The 17841-nt window shown below is 32.2% G+C and overlaps 1 protein-coding gene across 11 annotated transcripts in view; it reads left to right on the top strand.

Annotated features, from left to right (window-relative positions):
• DNAH8 (dynein axonemal heavy chain 8) overlaps positions 1-17841 on the top strand; it is a 356347-nt gene that overhangs the window by 144741 nt on the left and 193765 nt on the right. For all 11 annotated transcript variants that reach the window (XM_031964914.1, XM_031964911.1, XM_031964913.1 and 8 more), the window contains 3 exons: positions 4068-4303; positions 5540-5644; positions 16654-16767. In XM_031964914.1, coding sequence (XP_031820774.1) covers positions 4068-4303; positions 5540-5644; positions 16654-16767 — 455 coding nt within the window. The remainder of the gene's footprint in view (positions 1-4067; positions 4304-5539; positions 5645-16653; positions 16768-17841) is intronic.

Raw genomic sequence — 17841 nt, 5'->3', positions numbered from 1 at the left:
GTTGTCAAATTTATTGGTATAAAGTTGGGTAAAGTAATTCCTAATTATTGCTCTAATTTCCTCTTCATTGGTGGATACTTCTCTTTTCATTTCTGAGATAATAATTTGATTTTCCTCTTTCCTTTGTCTAATCAAATTAACTAAATTTTTTGTTGTTTTTTTCATAAAACAAACTCTTAGTTTTATTTTTTGATTCAATAGTTTTTTTTTTTTACTTTCAATTTTATTGCTCTCCCCTTTCATTTTTAGAATTTCAACTTTGGTATTTGATTGGGGGGGTTAATTTGTTCTTTTTCCAGCTTTTTTAGTTGCAACCCTAATTCATTGATCTTCTTTTTCTCTATTTTATGCAGGTAAGTGTCTAGAAGATAAAAAATTTACCCTTATTATTATCTTTGGCTGTATCCCACAAATTTTGGTATATTGTCTCATTATTGTCATTCTTTTGGATGAAATTATTGTGTCTATGATTTACTGTTTCACCTATTCATTCTTTAGAATGAGATTATTTGGTTTTCAATTGACTATTTCTGCCTTTGATTTTGAAGTCTTTATGTCATAATATATGGTCAATTTTTATATAAGTTCCATGAACTGCCAAAAAAGAAAGTGTACTACTTTCTGTCACCATTCAATTTTCTCCAAAAATCTATCATACCTAAGTTTTCTAATATTCTATTTACCTCTTTAACTTCTTTCTAATTTATTTTGTGGTTTGATTTATCTAATTCTGAGAAAGCACAATTGAAATCTCTCACTATTATAGTTTTACTATTTCTTCTTGCAATTCTCTTAACTTCTCATTTAGGAATTTAGATGCTACACCACTTGGTGCATATATGTTTAATATTGATATTGCTTCATTATCTATTGTACCCTTTAGCAAGATATAGTTTCTTTCCTTTTCTTTTTTAATTAGATCAATTTTTGCTTTTGCTGCATCTGAGGTCAGGATGGCTACCCCTGCTTTTTTTACTTCACCTGAAGCATAATAATAGATTCTGCTCCAGTCTTTTACCTTTACTCTCTATCTATCATTCTACTTTAAATATGTTTCTTATAAACAACATATTGTAGGATTCTGGCTTTTAATCCAGTCTGCTATCTGCTTAAGCTTTATGGGAGAGTTTACCCCATTCACATTTACAGTTAAAACTACTAATTCTGTATTTCCTGCCATTTTATTAATCCCAAATCATACTTTTCTCTTTCCTTTTCCTCTTTCCTTCTTCCCCAGTATTTAACTTATGAGCACTATTTGCCTTAAGCGGTCCTCCCCCTTGAGAGAACCTCTCCCTTTCTTATACTTTCCCCCTACTATTTCTGTTTTCCCTTCTATTAGCCTACCTCATCTCTTTTCTCCTTTCTCCTCCCACTTTTCTATAGGATGAGAGAAGTTTCTTAGTGAAACCAAATATATTTAATATTCTTTCTTTGAATCAAATCTGATAAGAGTAAGATTCACACAATAATCATCACCCTCACTTCTTTCCCTCAATTATAATAGATTTTCTTTGCCTCTTCCTGAGATGTAATTTCCCTCATTTTACCTCCACTTTCCCTTTTTTTTCTGTTACAATCCCCTTTCTAACTTTAGTTTCTTTTTTTTATATTGTAACAGTAAAATCAGATGTATTCTCCCATAACAAAAATATAATTCTCAAGAGTTTTTTTTTCCTTTTTTATCTTTTTGTGCTTGTCTTGAATTCTACATTTGGAGGTTAATTTTTTTTTTTGTTTAGCTCTAGTCTTTTCATAAAAAATAAATGGAATTCACCAGTTTCATTGAATGTTCATCTTTTTCCATGAAAGAAAATGCTCTTTTTTTGGTGTTAGTAGGGTGTTGGAATCTTTACAAAGTGTTAAGACATTGGAGTTGATAGAGACAATAATTATCTAATTTGGCATGGTTCAATATGATTGATTTGATCTTAGAAGGAGATATTTTGGGCCAGAACTTGAAACAAGGTACTAAGTACAACTGATGGAAACAATGCTTATGTTCACACCTTTAGAGAGCTCATAAGTATCTAAGTACTCAATGGAGTTCACACTTTGGGAGAATTCAGGGTTTAGAAAGAGATATCTGAATTCACACCTCCCTTAGGGCCAGAGAGCATGCTGGGAGATATCCCACATTCACACTTTCAGAGAAGTAGCATAAATACAGCTCCAGTAAGCCACTTGAGAGAGTTTCTTGAGAGAGTTTTTCTTGGGAGCCTTCCCAAGAGAGGAGCACTCTGCAAGAAAGCCTACAAGCCCTATCTCTGAGGCAAGAGAGATTTCATTGCATCTTCCAACTTGGTGCTGGCTGGAGGCTGAAGAAAGCAGAGGCAGAAGCCAAGGACAAAGTTGCAAGAGCTCTAAGGAGAGATAGGTGTCTGAGCTAACCGGGCTATATTGAAGGATGCAATAAAAGATCTAAACTTTTATCACCTGGCTGTGTTTTGGAAAAGAAACACCCACAGTAGGCTAATTTATTCTTGGTTGCATTCCAAGTTCCTTTGTTCTTCGGAATATCAGATTCCAAGCCCTTCCATCCTTTAAAGTGGAAGCTGCTAGGTCCTGAGTAACCTTATTGTGGCTCCTTGGTATTTTAATTGTTTCTTTCTAGATGCATGTAATATTTTTTCCTTAATCTGATAGTTCTGAAATTTAGCCATGATATTCCTTGGGGGTCTTAATTTTAGTATGTCTTTCAGGAGGTGTTTGGTGATCCATGGAATCCTTAGATTGCCTCTCCTAGATCTATTTTCCAGGTCGGTTGTTTTCCCAATTAGGTGTTTTTATATTTTTTTCTATTTTTTCATTTTTTTGGTTTTGCTTGACTGATTCTTCTTGTCTCATTGAGTCATTTATTTCCAGTTGTTCAATTCTGAATTTTGTGAATTATTTTCTTCATTTACTTGTTTACTTCTTTTTGTATTTGTCCAATTGAATTTTTCAATGAGTTGTTTTGTTCTATAGAATTTTTTTCCATTTCAAAAATTCTGTTTTTTAAGGAGTTATTTTCTTTTTCATTTCACAAATTCTGTTTTTTAAGGAGTTATTTTCATTTTCTTTTTCACAAATTCTGTTTTCCTGAGAGTTCCTTTCTTTTTCCATTTTATCAAATCTATCTTTTTGTAAGTTATATGCCTTTTCCAAACCCTCTTGCAAAGTTTTCATTTTCTTTCCACATTTTTCTTCTAACTCTCTTTGAAGATACTTTTTAATTTCTTCTAGGAGAGCCTTGTGTGGGGACCAGGTTATATCACCTTTTGGGGCTTCATCTGGAGACAATCTGCCTTTAATCTCCTCAGGATTTGATATCTGTTCTTCTCTTTCACCATAAAAGTGTCTATTGTTGAGAGTTTTCTTTACTTTTTTACTAATTTTTTTTTTTTTTAAGTTAAGCTCTGCTTTTACGGGAGGGAAGGTTTTCCAAGCTTCCTCTGTAAGTGGCAGCTTCCTCTATAAAAAGCTGCGGCTGTGCTGAGTCAGTGCTGATTCACTCCTGGTGCTGGGTGGATGTGGCCAGTTCCTGTGAGTTTCTGGTGTTTCAGTTTCACTATTGATCTTTTGTGTTTGTGTTGGATGTTTTATAACTTCTCTGCTAATCTACTGGCTTGCAACCAGGGCAGAGTGGCCAACAATGCTATAAATTCCTGTAGAGTCCTCCTTGTAGATTTTCTGCCATGCAGAGTATGCATCACCTTGTGGAGTCTACACCACCCCAGGATTCTGCACTGCCTGTGCTGAAGTTTGTACTCAGCTGTTTATACTTAGCTGTCACCCTCCCATTTCCAATTGAAACAGATCTTTTCTGGTGGTCTTTGAAATTATCTTCTGCTGGTAATTTGTAACACTCCCAATATTTGTGGGTTCTGCTGGTCCAGAGCTAATTCAGAGGCTGGATTTGCTAATTAGAGATTTGTAGAAGGTCGGAAAGAAATGTGTGTTCTCTAAATGTGTGTTCTCTCCATCATGTTGGCTCTGCCCCCGGAAGTCCTCCTACAATTCATTTTCTAGAGGTTTAGAAACATTGATGTTAATCTATTAAGTATTTTTTTCTTTGTCTTCTCTAGGTCCAATGAAATTAGCTTTGTCTATTGAAGCTAAGGCATGGAAGATGTTACTCTGTCGATACTTGAATGAAGAATACAAAAAGAAAATGACTGACATGATAACGTTTATAAATGAATACTTAAAAAAATTATCTAGGCCCATTCGTGACTTAGATGATGTCAGATTTGCAATGGAAGCCTTGGCCAATATACGTGATAATGAAATACAAATGGACATGACATTAGGACCTATTGAAGTAAGAAATTTAAATTTTTGAAATAATATTTTGAAAGTAGATTTATTTTTCTTGAAAGCTATAAACTAACACTAGCATCATCTTACACAAGGACACTGAACCTCAGCTCCCCAGTGAAGATTAAAAGTAGACAATTTCAGAATAACTACTAGGTAGCAAGCTTTATCTTAGCCTTTAAAGCTGATGCTAGGGACTGCTCCACTTCAAGAGCAGCCCTTGCTGTGGTATTTTCCCAGCAGCAATGGTTACCTGATTACTAGTGTTCTTGCTTTTTGTATGGTCAGTTGCCTTTACCTAAGTCATTCTGCATTTCTTCACCATAAGCATGGACTTTGATAGCTAACTTGTGTTTTCCCAGGGGGTGAGAGAATATTTATCCATAGGTGCTATTGTAACAATTTTTTATCTTTGTTTCCTTTTATTAGTTTTTATTAATTGGGATGTGAGAGATTAGGCCGGTTTCTCCCCATTAGGAGATCATTAAGCTGGTTGAAACCTGTTTCATAGATATTAAAATTTTCTTAAGGCCTCAAACATTCCTCAGATAAAAAGCTAAAGTAATGGAGTCTGGTCTTCCCAAGTAATTTGATTTGAGTAAGGATTTATCTGTTCATGGTTCACATGTAAATATTCTCTCTTAAACAGTCTATTGTGAACTCCCAATGTAATTTAATCTGTAATCTGATTCAGTTTACCTAAAGAGTTTATTTAACTATGTTTGTTTCCTTAGAGGATGTATCAAATTATGATTCTGCTTAACTATATTTGTTTAACTTTTTATGATAATTGAAGGAAATGGTTAAAATCTGTCTTTTTTAATAGCCTAAAAGAAATATACAAGATTGCAATATGTAAAAGAATTCTATGTCAGTCACTGACATAATTCTATTAAAAAACTCTCTATGATAGAATCCTAATTTTTGTTCAGGATTATTTTTCTACCTCTTGAACCTGTACTTAAGTATAATAAAAGAAGGGTTTTTTTAGCTCTAATTTTTGCATTGTGGTAGATTTATTTTGTCAGCAGTTATTTACTACACAAAGTCAGAGGAGATATTTGTCCCATAACACTATTCATACATGACAAGAGAAGCTCATTTTCTTAGGATTTTTTGGAATACTTTTTTGGCTCTCTTTAGCACAGGACCATAGTTTTTCATATCTTTTTCAATATTTCTTTTTTCAAATATTTTTTGCAAATATCTTAGAAATGAAAAATTTTCGTTCTTGTTCTAGGAAGCTTATACCATTTTAAATAGATTTGAAGTTGAGGTAACAAAAGAAGAATCTGAAGCAGTTGATACACTAAGATACTCATTTAATAAATTACAAAGCAAAGCTGTAAGTACAGATTTAATTATATCTTTTTTTTGTTTATCATTGGACATGAACATGTATTACACTATTTTGTTCAATATTAAATATTTAAAATTTGGCAAAAGTTCCTATCTTACAGGTCAGTTACATTAAAATGAATTTTGAGAGGAGTTATATGTTGTTTTTCGCTTGCATTAGAATTTTGTGGCATTGATTTATAAGGGCAGTGTTAGACTGTTAAAATCCTCAGTGAGTTCAGAATTTTTTTAAAAAATTAGTAAGATTACTAACTTCAGAAGAAGGAAGAAAAAAGAGTTTATAAAAAAGGCAGAACTATTTGGCTCCTATTTTGTTTACATCTTTTCTATAATCTTCTTAAAATCCTATTCCAATGCCCTTTCCTTCCCCTTCCTTTTTTCCTTCTCTCCTTCTCTCCTTTACCTCCTTTATTCCTTCCTTTATCCCTGTCTCTCTATCTCTCTGTGTCTCTGTGTCACTTTCTGAATTGAGCTCATTTGCCCCTCCTCAGGCAACATGATCCCTCTGGGGATGACACCCAATGGAATTCAGTTCTATTGCAGCTCAGGATTCTTATGCACAGTCCTTCAGCAATGGCCTCCCTAGCATAATGCTATCACAACTAGTTTCAGTATTTCATCTTAGCATCAGAAGGCTAAGATAGTGGAATGGAAGCTCTAAAAACTTCTGCCATGCTGAAAAACCTTTGAAGACAGTTTCAGAAATACATTGAATTCACTTCTAAGGATTAATAAGGGACAGGAATTTTTAAAAGGGGATTGTTGGTTACCTAATAAAGAAAGCTTTGTCCAAGCCAATGCACAAAACAATGATAAAAAATGTAAATTGTTTTCAATCCTCTGTGGCCTCTTCTACTTTGGCAATAACAGTGACATAGTGGCAGGAATTGGGCAGAAGTGATAAGAATTTTATGGTATTAGGCTGCCCCAAAATATCAGTTTGGCAATTGCCATTTTAAATTCCAAATTCTTGATTAATGACAAGTAGTCCTATTGCCAAAGAAATTGAATCATATAAATCTTTCCTTTAATTTTTTTAACTAGTATTTAATTTTTTTTCTAGTTACATGTTAAGAAAAGTTTTAGCATTCATTTTTATAAGAATCTTAGTTCCAGATTTTTCCCTGTCACCTTGTTTCCCTTCCCTTCTTCCAAGGATGGTAGGCAGTTTAATATAGTTTATATGTGTGCTATCAAGTAAAATATATTTCCATATTAGTCACAGTTGTGAAAGAAGAATCAAATAAAAAGAAAAAAGACCTAAAGTAAACAAAAAAAAATATGCTTTGATCTACATTTAGTGCCCACCAGTTCTTTATCTGGTTATGGATGACATTTTTCTTCATGAGTCATTTGTACTTGGATCATTGTATAGTTGGCAAGGACTTAAGTCAATCATAGTGATGATCATCACACAATGTTGCTGACACTGTGTACACTGTTTTCTGGTTCTACTCATTTCATTTCGCATTGATTCATAGAAGTGTTTCAAAGTTTTTTTTTCTGAAATTTGTTCATCATTTTTTATTGCACAATAGTATTTGATTGCATTCACAATAATTACCACAGCTTGTTTTGGCATTCCTCATTTGATGGACATTCTGTCAATTTCCCAATGTTTTGCCATTGCAAAAAGAACTGTTATAAATATTTTTTCCATATAGGTTCTTTCCCTTTTTTATTATCCCTTTGTGATATAAACCTAGTGGATTTGCTGGATCAAAGGATATACACAGTTTGATTGCTCCTTTGGCCATAGTTCCAAATTGCTCTCCAGAATGGTTGGATCAGTTCACAACCTCACCATTAGTGTCTCAGTTTTCCCTCATCAACTAATATTTATCACTTTCTTTTTTGTCATATTGACCAATTTGATAGGTGTGAGGTAGTACCTCAAAGTTGCTTTAATTTGCATTTTAATCAATGATTTATAATATTTTTAATATGACTAGAAATGACTTTAATTTTATCGTCTGAAAATTGTTCACATCCTTCGATCATTTATCAATTGGGGAATGACTTGTGTGCTTATAAATTTGACCCAGTTTTCTATATGCTTGAGAAATGAGGCCTTTATCAGAGACACTTACTAAAAAGATTGTTTTCCAGCTTTGTGCTTTTCTTTTAATCTTGGTTATATTGTTTTTGTTTGTACAAAAAATCTTTTTGATTTAATATTATCAAAATTATCTAATTTGCATTTTGTAATGTTCTCTCTCTCATTTGGTCATGGGTTCTTCTCCTCCAGTAGATCTGACAGATTGACTATTCCTTCCACTTTTAATTTGCTTATATTACCTTTCTTGTCTAAACCATGCACACATTTTACCTTATATTGATATATTGTGTGAGATGTTGCTCTATATCTAGTTTGTATCATTTTCCCCCAGTTTTCCCAGCAGTTTTTGTCAAATAATGAGTTCTTAATCCCGAAAGCTGGGGTCATACATTGCTATGATCATTTATTACAGTATCTTGTATACCTAACCTATTCCACTGATCCACCACTCTCTTAGCCAGTACCAGATAGTTTTGATGATTACTGCTTTTTAAATATAGTTTGAGATTTGGTATTGTTTGGTCACTATCCTTTGTATTATTTTTTATTAGATCCCTTAATATTCTTGACCTTTGGTACTTCCAGATGAATTTTGTTATTTTTTTCTAGCTATAGTTTTTTGGTAGTTTGATTGCTATGCATAAGTAATTAAGTAAATTAATAAATAATATAAGTAAATTAATTTAAACAGAATTACATTTTTATTAAATTGGCTTGGCTTAAATTATGAACAATTTATATTTCCCCCGTTGTTTGGATCTGACTTTATTTGTGTGAAAAGTGTTTTGTAATTGTTTTAATATAGTTTCTGGATTTATTTTGGCAGGTAGACTCCTAAATGCTTTATATTGTTTACCCTTATTTTGAATGAAATTTCTCTTTCTATTTCTTCTGCTAGGCTTTGTTGGTCATATAAAGAAACACTGATGATTTATGTGGGTATATCCCATATCCTGCAACTTTTTAATTTGTTTATTATTTCAAATAATTTTAGTTGCTATTTCAGAATTTTCTTAAGTATGCCATGATATCATCTGCAAATAATGATAAATTTGTTTTTTCATTGCCTATTCTAATTCCTCTTATTATTATAACTAATATTTCTAGTACTATATTGAATAATAGTGGTGATAATGAGCAACCTTGCTTCATCCCTGATCTTCATTGGAAAGCTTCTAGCTTATTCCCATTATCATGAATGCTTGCTGAGGCTTTTAGTTAGATATATTGTTTATCATTTTAAGGAATACTCCCCTTTATTTCTATGCTTTGTAGTATTTATTAATAGGAATGGGTGCTGTATTTTGTTAAATAGTTGCTGTATTTTCAACATCTATCAAGATAATTATATAAAGTCTCTTGATTTTCTTTTGATATGGTCAGTATGTTAATGGTTTTCCTAATATTGAACCAATGCTGCCTTCCTGGTATAAACCCTGCCTTGTATATACTATACTATATGATTCTTGTGATATATTATTTTAATTGCCCTGATAGTATTCATTAGGAAAATTGGTCTATTATTTTCTTTCTCTGTTTTAGCTCTTTCTGGTTTAGATATTGGCCTCATGTTTATGTCATAAAAGGAGTTTGGTGGGATTCCTTCTTTATCTATTTTTCCAAATAGTTTACAGAGAATGTTGAAATTAATTGTTTGTTAGAATACATTCATAAATTCATCTGAGCTTGGGGATTTTTTCCTAGGAAGTTTATTAATGGCTTGTTTGGTTTCTTTTTCTATGGAGTAATTTAGGCTTTCTGTTCTCCTATCTGCTAATCTAGATTATTTACATTTTTATAAAAACTGAATTGATATACTTAGAGAATCCTAGAGAATCAACTAAAAACTACTAGAAACAATTAACAACTTTAGCAAAGTTGCAGTATGCAAAATAATTACAAATTACAAATAATCAACATTTCCATGTGTTACCAACAAAGTCCAGCAGCAAAAGATATAGAGAGAAATTCTATTTAAAATAACTATAGATAATATAAAGTATTTGGAAGTCTACCTGCCAAGACAAAATCAGGCACTTTATGAACATAATTACAAAACACTTTCCATGCAAAATCAACAACTGGAAGACTATCAAATGCTCATGGGTAGACTGAGCTAATAAAATAAAAATAACAGTTTTACCTAGATTAATCTATTTATTCAGTACCATACCAATCAAACTGATAAGAAACTGCTTTAAAGAGCTAGAAAAAATAATAACAAAATTCATTTGGAAGAACAAAAGGTCAAGAATTTCAAGGGAATTAATAAAAAAAAAAAAAAGGAAATGAAGGTGGCCTAGCTATATCAGATCTAAAACTATATTATAAAGTAGCAGTCATAAAAACCATTTGGTACTGGCTAAGGAATAGAATAGTTGATCAGTGGAATAGGTTAGATTCACAGGACAAAATAGTCAATGACTATAGTAATCTAGTATTCAGTAAATCCAAAGATCCCAGCTTTTAGGATAAAAACTCACTACTTGACAAAAATGGTTCGAAAAATTGGAAAACAGTATGGTAGAAACTAAGCATTAACCAATACCTAACATCCTATGCCAAGATGAAGTTGAAATGGGTTCATGATTTAGACATAAAGAGATATGCTATAAGCAAATTAGAAAAACAAAAGACAGTATTTCTCAGATCTGTAGAGAAGGAAGGAATTTGTGGCCAAAGAAGTACTAGAGAACATTGTGAAATGTGAAATGGATAATTCTGATTATATTAAACTAAAAGGGTTTTATACAAACAAAATCAATGCAACCAGGATTAGAAGGAAAGCAGAAAGCTGGGGGAAAGGTTCTGATAAAGACCTCATTTGTAAAATATATAAAGAATTGACTCAAATTTATAAGAATATAAATCATTTCTCATTTCTAAAATATACAAAGAACTCAAATTTATAAGAAATTCAAGCCATTCTCCAATTGATAAATGGTCAAAGGATATGAACAGACAATTTTCAGATGAAGAAATTGAAACTATTTTTAGTTATATGAAAAGGTGCTTCAAATCACTATTGATCAGAGAAATGCAAATTAAGACAACTCTGGGATACCATTACACACCTCTCAGCTTGGCTAAAAAGATAATTACAAATGTTGGAGGGGATGTGGGAAAACTGGGACACTGATACATTGTTGGTGGAATTGTGAATACATCCAGCCATTCTGGAGAGCAATTTGGAACTATGCTCAAAAAGTTATCAAACTGTGCATACCCTTTGATCCAGCAGTGTTACTACTGGGCTTATATCCAAAGAGATATTAAAGAAGGGGAAGGGACCTGTATGTGCAAAAATGTTTGTGGCAGGTCTCTTTGTAGTGGCCAGAAACTGGAAACTGAGTGGATGCCCATCAATTGGAGAATGGTTGGGTAAATTGTGGTATGTGAATGTTATGGAATATTATTGTTCTGTAAGAAATGACCAGCAGGATAATTTTAGAGAGGCCTGGCGAGATTTACACGAACTGATGGTGAATGAAATGAGCACGGCCAGGAGATCATTATACATGGCAACAGCAAGACTATATGATGATCAATTTCGGTGGTTCTCTTCAGCAATGAGATGCGACAGTTCTAATTGTTCAGTGATGAAGAGAGGCATATACACCTAGAGAGAGGCCCGTGGGAATTGCCTATGAACTATAGCATAGCATTTTCATGTTTTCTATTGATGTTTACTTGCATTTTGTTTTCCTTCTTAGTTTTTTTTTTCTTTCTAGATCTCATTTTTCTTGTGCAGCAAAATAACTATATAAATATGCATACATGTATTGGATTTAACATATATTTTAACATATTTAACATGTATTAGACTATTTGCCATCTAGGGAAGGGATTAGGGAGAAGGAGGGCAAAATTTGTAACAAAGTTTTGCAAGGGTCAATGTTGAAACATTACCCATGCATTTGTTTTGTAAATAAAAACTTTAATATAAAAACAAACAAAAAAGCATTTCATATATGATGAAAGAATTAAAAAAAAACAAATAATATAAGCCATTGTCCAATTGATAAATAGTCAAAGGATATTAACAGACAATTTTCAGATGAAGAAATTAAGACTATTTCTAGTCATATGAAAAAAATGCTCTTGATCAAAGAAATGCAAATTAAGACAACTCTGGGGTACCACTACACACATTCAGATTGGCTAAGGTAACAAGAAAAGATAATAATAAATGATGGAAGAATAAATGAGTTTGAGAGAACTGGGACACTGATACACTGTGGTTGGAGTTGTGAACTGATCCAGCTACCTTTTGATCCAACAGTATTTCTCTATTGGGCCTGTATCCCAAAAAGATCATAAAAACTTGGAAAAGGACCCATAAGTGCAAAAATGTTTGTAACAGCCCTTAATGTAGTAGTAAGGAACTAGAAACTGAGTGGATGCTTATGAGTTAGGATATGGATGAATAAATTATGATATATGAATGTAATGGAATATTAGTCTATAAGAAATGATCAGCAGAATGATTTCAGAAAGCCTGGAGAGAGTTACATGAACTGATGCTAAGTGAAATGAGTAGCATGAAAAGATCATTGTACACAGAAACAGCAAGATTATGTGATGATCAGCTCTGATGGGCATGACTCTTTCCAACAATGAGGTTATTCAGGCCCGTTCCAATAGACTTGTGATGGAGAGAGCCATCTGCATTCAAAAAGAGGACTGTGGGGACTAAGTGTGGATCACAACATAGTATTTTCACTTTTTTGTTGTTTTTGCTTGCTTTTTTTTTTCTTTTTTGATCTGATTTTTCTTGTGCAGCATAATTGGGGAAATATGTATAGGAGAGTTGTATGTGTTTAACCTATATTGGATTGCTTACTGGCAAGAGGAGGGGATGGGGAGAAAGGAGTGAAAAAATTTAGAACAGAAGGTTTTTCAAAGGTAAATATTGAAAACTTTGCATGTATTCTGATAATAAAACGCTATTATTTTTTTAAATCATTGATTTCACTCAGATTTTTCACTTATTGGCATATAATTGGGCAAAATATTTCCTAATGATTGCTTTAATTTTTTCTTTGTTGATGAAGATTTCACACTTTTCATTTTTGATATTGAATATTTGTAGTTTTTTTCTTTTTTTAATCAAAGTAATTAATAGCTTGTCTGTCTTATTGCCTTTTTCATAAAACCAGTTCCTAGAGTTATTAGTTCAATACTTTTTGGTTAAAACAAACATCTTTTTTTTTCCCTGAGGCAATTGGGGTTAAGTGATTTGCCCAGGGTCACACAGCTAGGAAGTATTAAGTGTTTGAGGTCACATTTGAACTCAGGTCCTCCTGATTTCAGGGCTGGTGCTCTATGCACTGTGCCATCTAACTGCCCCCTGTTTGTTTTATTTTCAGTCTTATTAATCTCACTTTTGATTTTCAGGATTTCCAATTTGGTGCTCAATTGGGGTCATAAAATTTGTTATTGTTCTTTATTTTTTAAAATTGCCTGTTGAATTTATTGATCTGTTCTTTTTCCATTTTGTTTGTTATTTCATTGCTGTCATTTTAAAAATAAAATTGTTTCTATGATTTCTTCTTTTACCTACTTGTTTTTAGGATTAGATTATTTAGTTTCTAATTAATTTTAATCTATCTTTCCATTTCACTTTGTTGAATATGATTTTTATTGCATTATGATCTGAAAAGAATACATTTAATATTTTGGCCTTTTTATATTTGATTTTGAGCTTTTTATGCCTTTTTATATGATCTGTTGCTGTGGAAGTGCTATGTGATGCTGAGAAAAAAAATATTTTTTTATATTCCCATTTAATTTTCTCCAAAGTTTTGTCATATTTAACTTTTATAGTATTCCATATTCCTGCTTAGTTTCTATCTTTTTTATTTTTTGGTTGGATTTCTTGGTTCCTAGGAGGGGAAAGTTGAGGGTCCAACTACTCCTTTAAAAATTTGGATGGTATACCACTTGGTACATAATATGATTAATATTGATATTGCTTCATTGTCTAAGGAACCTGTTGTGAAAATATAGTTTCCTTCTTCATCTTATTTAATTGGATCTATTTATGTTTTTGCTTTGTCTAAGATTATGATTGCTATCTCTGCTTTTTTTACTTCATCTGAAGCAAAATAGATTCTGCTCTAGCCTCTTACCTTTGCTCTGTGTGTGTGTGTTTCTGCTTCAAGTGTGTTTTTTGTAAACAGAATATTGTATAATTTTGTTTTTTTTATCTACTCTACTATCTTATTCCATTTTGTATTAGAGTTCATCCCATTCACATTCATGATTATGATTACTACTTTTGTATTTCACTCCATCCTGTTTTTTCTCATATTTTTCTTCTTTCCCCTTTTATCTTTTTCCTCCTCAGAGTGTTTTGCTTTTGTCTACCCTCTCCACTGATCTGCCCTCCCTTCTTATCAGTCTCCATTCCACTTCCTCTTATTTAATCTCTTTCCCTCCTACTTCCCTGTCAGGTAAGATAGATTTATACTTTCAAATGATTGTGCATGTTATTCCCTCTTTGAGCCAATATACGTGTAAGTTTCAAGCTATGCTCATTGTTCATGCTCCCATTTTTCCCTCCCCTGAAATAGATTTTTTGTGCCTTTTCATTTGAAATAATTTATCCCATTCTATCTCTCCCTTCCTTCTCTCACAGTGTACTCTTCTTTCTCAGCCCTTAAATTTTTTATATCATTTCTACTAATTTCTCTGTATACCAGTGTCCTCTGTCTATGTACATTTATTCTAGCTTTACTATTAGTAATTCATTTATTAAGAATTATATTATTTCCCCATGCATGGATGTAAACAATTTATCTTTATTGAGTCCCTTATGTTTTCTTTCCCCTTTTTACCTGTTTATGCTTCTCTTGCATCTTTATATTGCAATTAGACTTTTTTTAGTTCTGCTCTTCTCCTTATGAAACCTTTACATCCTTCTACTTTATCGAATAACTATTTTTTCCTTGAATTAGTATGCTTAATTTCACCAGCTATGTTATCCTAAATTGTAGTCCTAAATTGTACTCCTTTGTCTTCCAGAATATCCTATTTCATCTTCTTTAATGTTGCAATTGCCAGATCCTATGTAGTCCTATGTAATATTGTGATTCCCTGATAATTGAATTGTTTCTTTGTGGCCACTTGTAGTATTTTTTTTTGACCTGATAATTCTTAAATCTGTCAATTCTGTTCTTTGGAATTTTATATTTTGAGATCTCTTTACTGAGTGATCAGTGGGATTCTTTCAATGCTCATTTTGCCCTCAGGACAGTTTTTTCTTAATAATTTCTTGAAAGATTCTGTTCAAGTTCTTTTTTATTATGGCTTTCAGATAGTCTAATGATTCTGATATCTTACCTGTCAGAACTAGGGATAGGAGAAGAATTCATGGCAAAACAAAAGAAAGAGCATGTCACGAGAAGTAAAATGGATGATTTTGATTACATTAAATTAAAAGGTTTTTGCACAAACAAATCTAATATAGTCAAGATTAGAAGAAAAGCAAAAAACTTGAAAAGTTTCTCTTATAAAGATCTCATTTCTCCAATATATGAAGAACTGAGTCAAATCTATATGAATATAAATAATTCCCCAATTAACAAATACTCAAATGATATTATTTGGAGCTATGCCCAAAGGACTATAAAACCATGCTTACCCTTTTACTCAGCAATAATAGTACTACTAAGTATATGCCAACGGGAGATAAAAAAACAAAAGTCAAAGGACCTGTATGTATAAAAATATTTATAGTATCTCTTTTTTTGTTGCCAAAGAATTGGAAATTAGGGGAATACTCCCATTGTAAATTGAGGGATAGCTGAACAAGTTGTAGTGTATGATTATAATATTAAAAATGATGAACAGGAGGGTTTTAGAAAAAGCTACAAAGATTTATATGAACTAATGTAAAATGAAGTGTGCAAAACCAGGAAAATAGTATATTCTGAAGGACTTGTGAATAAAATGTTATCTATCTCCAGAGAAAGAATTGATAGAGTCTGAATGCAGATTTAAACATAATTTTTAAACTTTCTTACTAATGGATATTTTTTGTCATGTGTGTTTTCTTTCACAACAAATAACATAGAAATATGTTTTACATGATTACATATATATCAGATTGTTTATCTTCTCAAAAGGGAATGGGGAGGGAGAGAGGAAAAATTTGGAGCTAAAAACAAAACGAATGATAAGAATTGGTTTTAAAATATAATTGGAAAAATATTTTTTAAAAGAAAAAAAGAAAATCCTAAATAGTGTCAGAATGAACAGACATGATTGAAACAACTGGACTATAATAATAAAGTCTATGAACAGAAAGTTTTCAGAATAAATGACAGCTAAATGATAGCTACTTGTAGACTTATGAAAAAATGTTCTAAATCACTATTGATTGGAGAATTGCAAATTAAAACAACCCTGAGATATTACTTCATCTAGGGAATTGGCTAATATGACTGAAAAACAAAATGATAAATGTTAGAAGGAATGTGGGAAAATTGGGACACTGATGTACTCTTGGTACTCTTGGTTATGAACTGATTCAATCATTTCAGAGAGCAAATTTGGAATTATACCCAAAGAGCTATAAAACTGTGTATAACTTTTGATCCACTACTAGGTCTTTATCCCAAAGATATCAAAGAAAGGGGAAAAGGACGCAAAAAAATATTTTAAAATATTTTTAAAAATTATTTTCAGTATTTTTATATTTTCATTTACATTTTTCTCCCTCACTTCCCTTACTCCTTCCCAATACAGCAATCAATCTGATATAGTCATAGTAAACATTTTCACCTTAGTCATGTTGTGAAATAAGATTCAGAGCAAAAGGGAAAAAACTAGGAAAAAGGTCAAATGTTGATTGATTTAACTACATTTATGATTTATTGTTTCATATAGTCTTAAAGATTATGCCTTTCCATTAATATCTCTTTCCATTCTAGTGCTTGGTTCAAGATGAACTAGTTCAAGTTCAGCCCAAATTTAAAAGCAATCTACTCGAATCTGTTGAAGTTTTTCGTGAAGATGTAGCCAACTTTTCAGAACAATATGAACTGGTACTTTGATTAACATTGAATGATAAATTGTGTTGCCATAATTACACAAAATAACATAGCTTTATTTGCTGAAGAGTATTAGCAACAATATTAGCAGAATAGAAAATAATGTAATGTTTGGGAAAACTTATACTACTATATGGGTACTCATATAAGAAAAATGATCACTAAAGAAGTTGAAATAACTGAAGAGAAATGTCAGTATCTTTTTTTCTATGTATTCATTTTGTAGTTTCAGAATGAGAAGAGCTAGTTAAATAGTACAATAGCACTGCTTGAATTGCACCATTTCCTTAAAAATTATGCACAAAGGCTGCCGCTTTGTCTGCAGAAGAATATCAGTGCACTTGCTGTTTCCACAGTTCAAATGCATTTCCTTCTCTATTATGATGAGTCCTAACTTAAAGATGTATCTAGTAGGAGATAATAGCCCTTCCAAGCAGTTCATAAAAAAAATTCCTGAAGCATTTATATATATGAAATCCTCCTTCCCCATTACTAGTACAAGAAGTGGGGAGGGAGGGCGGAATAGAACAGGCTTCTTTCTACTCCTTTCTTCACATATTGTAGCATATGGCTACAAAGAGACTCCTCTTTTCATAAAACTTCAAAAGATTTTTCTCTTGCTTATCCCATCAATTTAGAATCCCATTACCCAAAAGAGTTGAGTACCCCATTGTAGACACTTTTCTAGAAGGCAGATCACTGAAAAGCATAGCAAAGCATTTTTTTTTTTAAATCACTGAGTTTATTGCTTATTCCTGGCAAAATATTTCACATAATCTCATGGTAACATGGCAATCAAAGAATGCCAAAATAGATAGTATGCCTGTCTTCTACTGCTTTGAAGGATTTCATCTGCCTTGAGCCATATTTCCATCTTAGACGTAGAAGTCATGGGAGATAAGCTGTTGACAGAACCAAGTCAGTTATCTCCCCCTCTAACCTTTCCTAGGTAGCTACACTAGAAGCATATAAATCTTCACTAGTTGGCAGTACAAACCACACAGCATGAGATATTTCTATATCTTTGATTGTCATCTTAAATTATAGTCTGTACTCATGTATCAGACT

This window comes from Sarcophilus harrisii, chromosome 4 (genome assembly GCF_902635505.1).
Source record: "Sarcophilus harrisii chromosome 4, mSarHar1.11, whole genome shotgun sequence".
NCBI classification, from domain to species: Eukaryota; Metazoa; Chordata; class Mammalia; order Dasyuromorphia; family Dasyuridae; genus Sarcophilus; species Sarcophilus harrisii.
The sequence above is the reverse complement of the archived record's forward strand: the minus strand, read 5'-3'. Positions and strand labels throughout refer to the sequence as shown.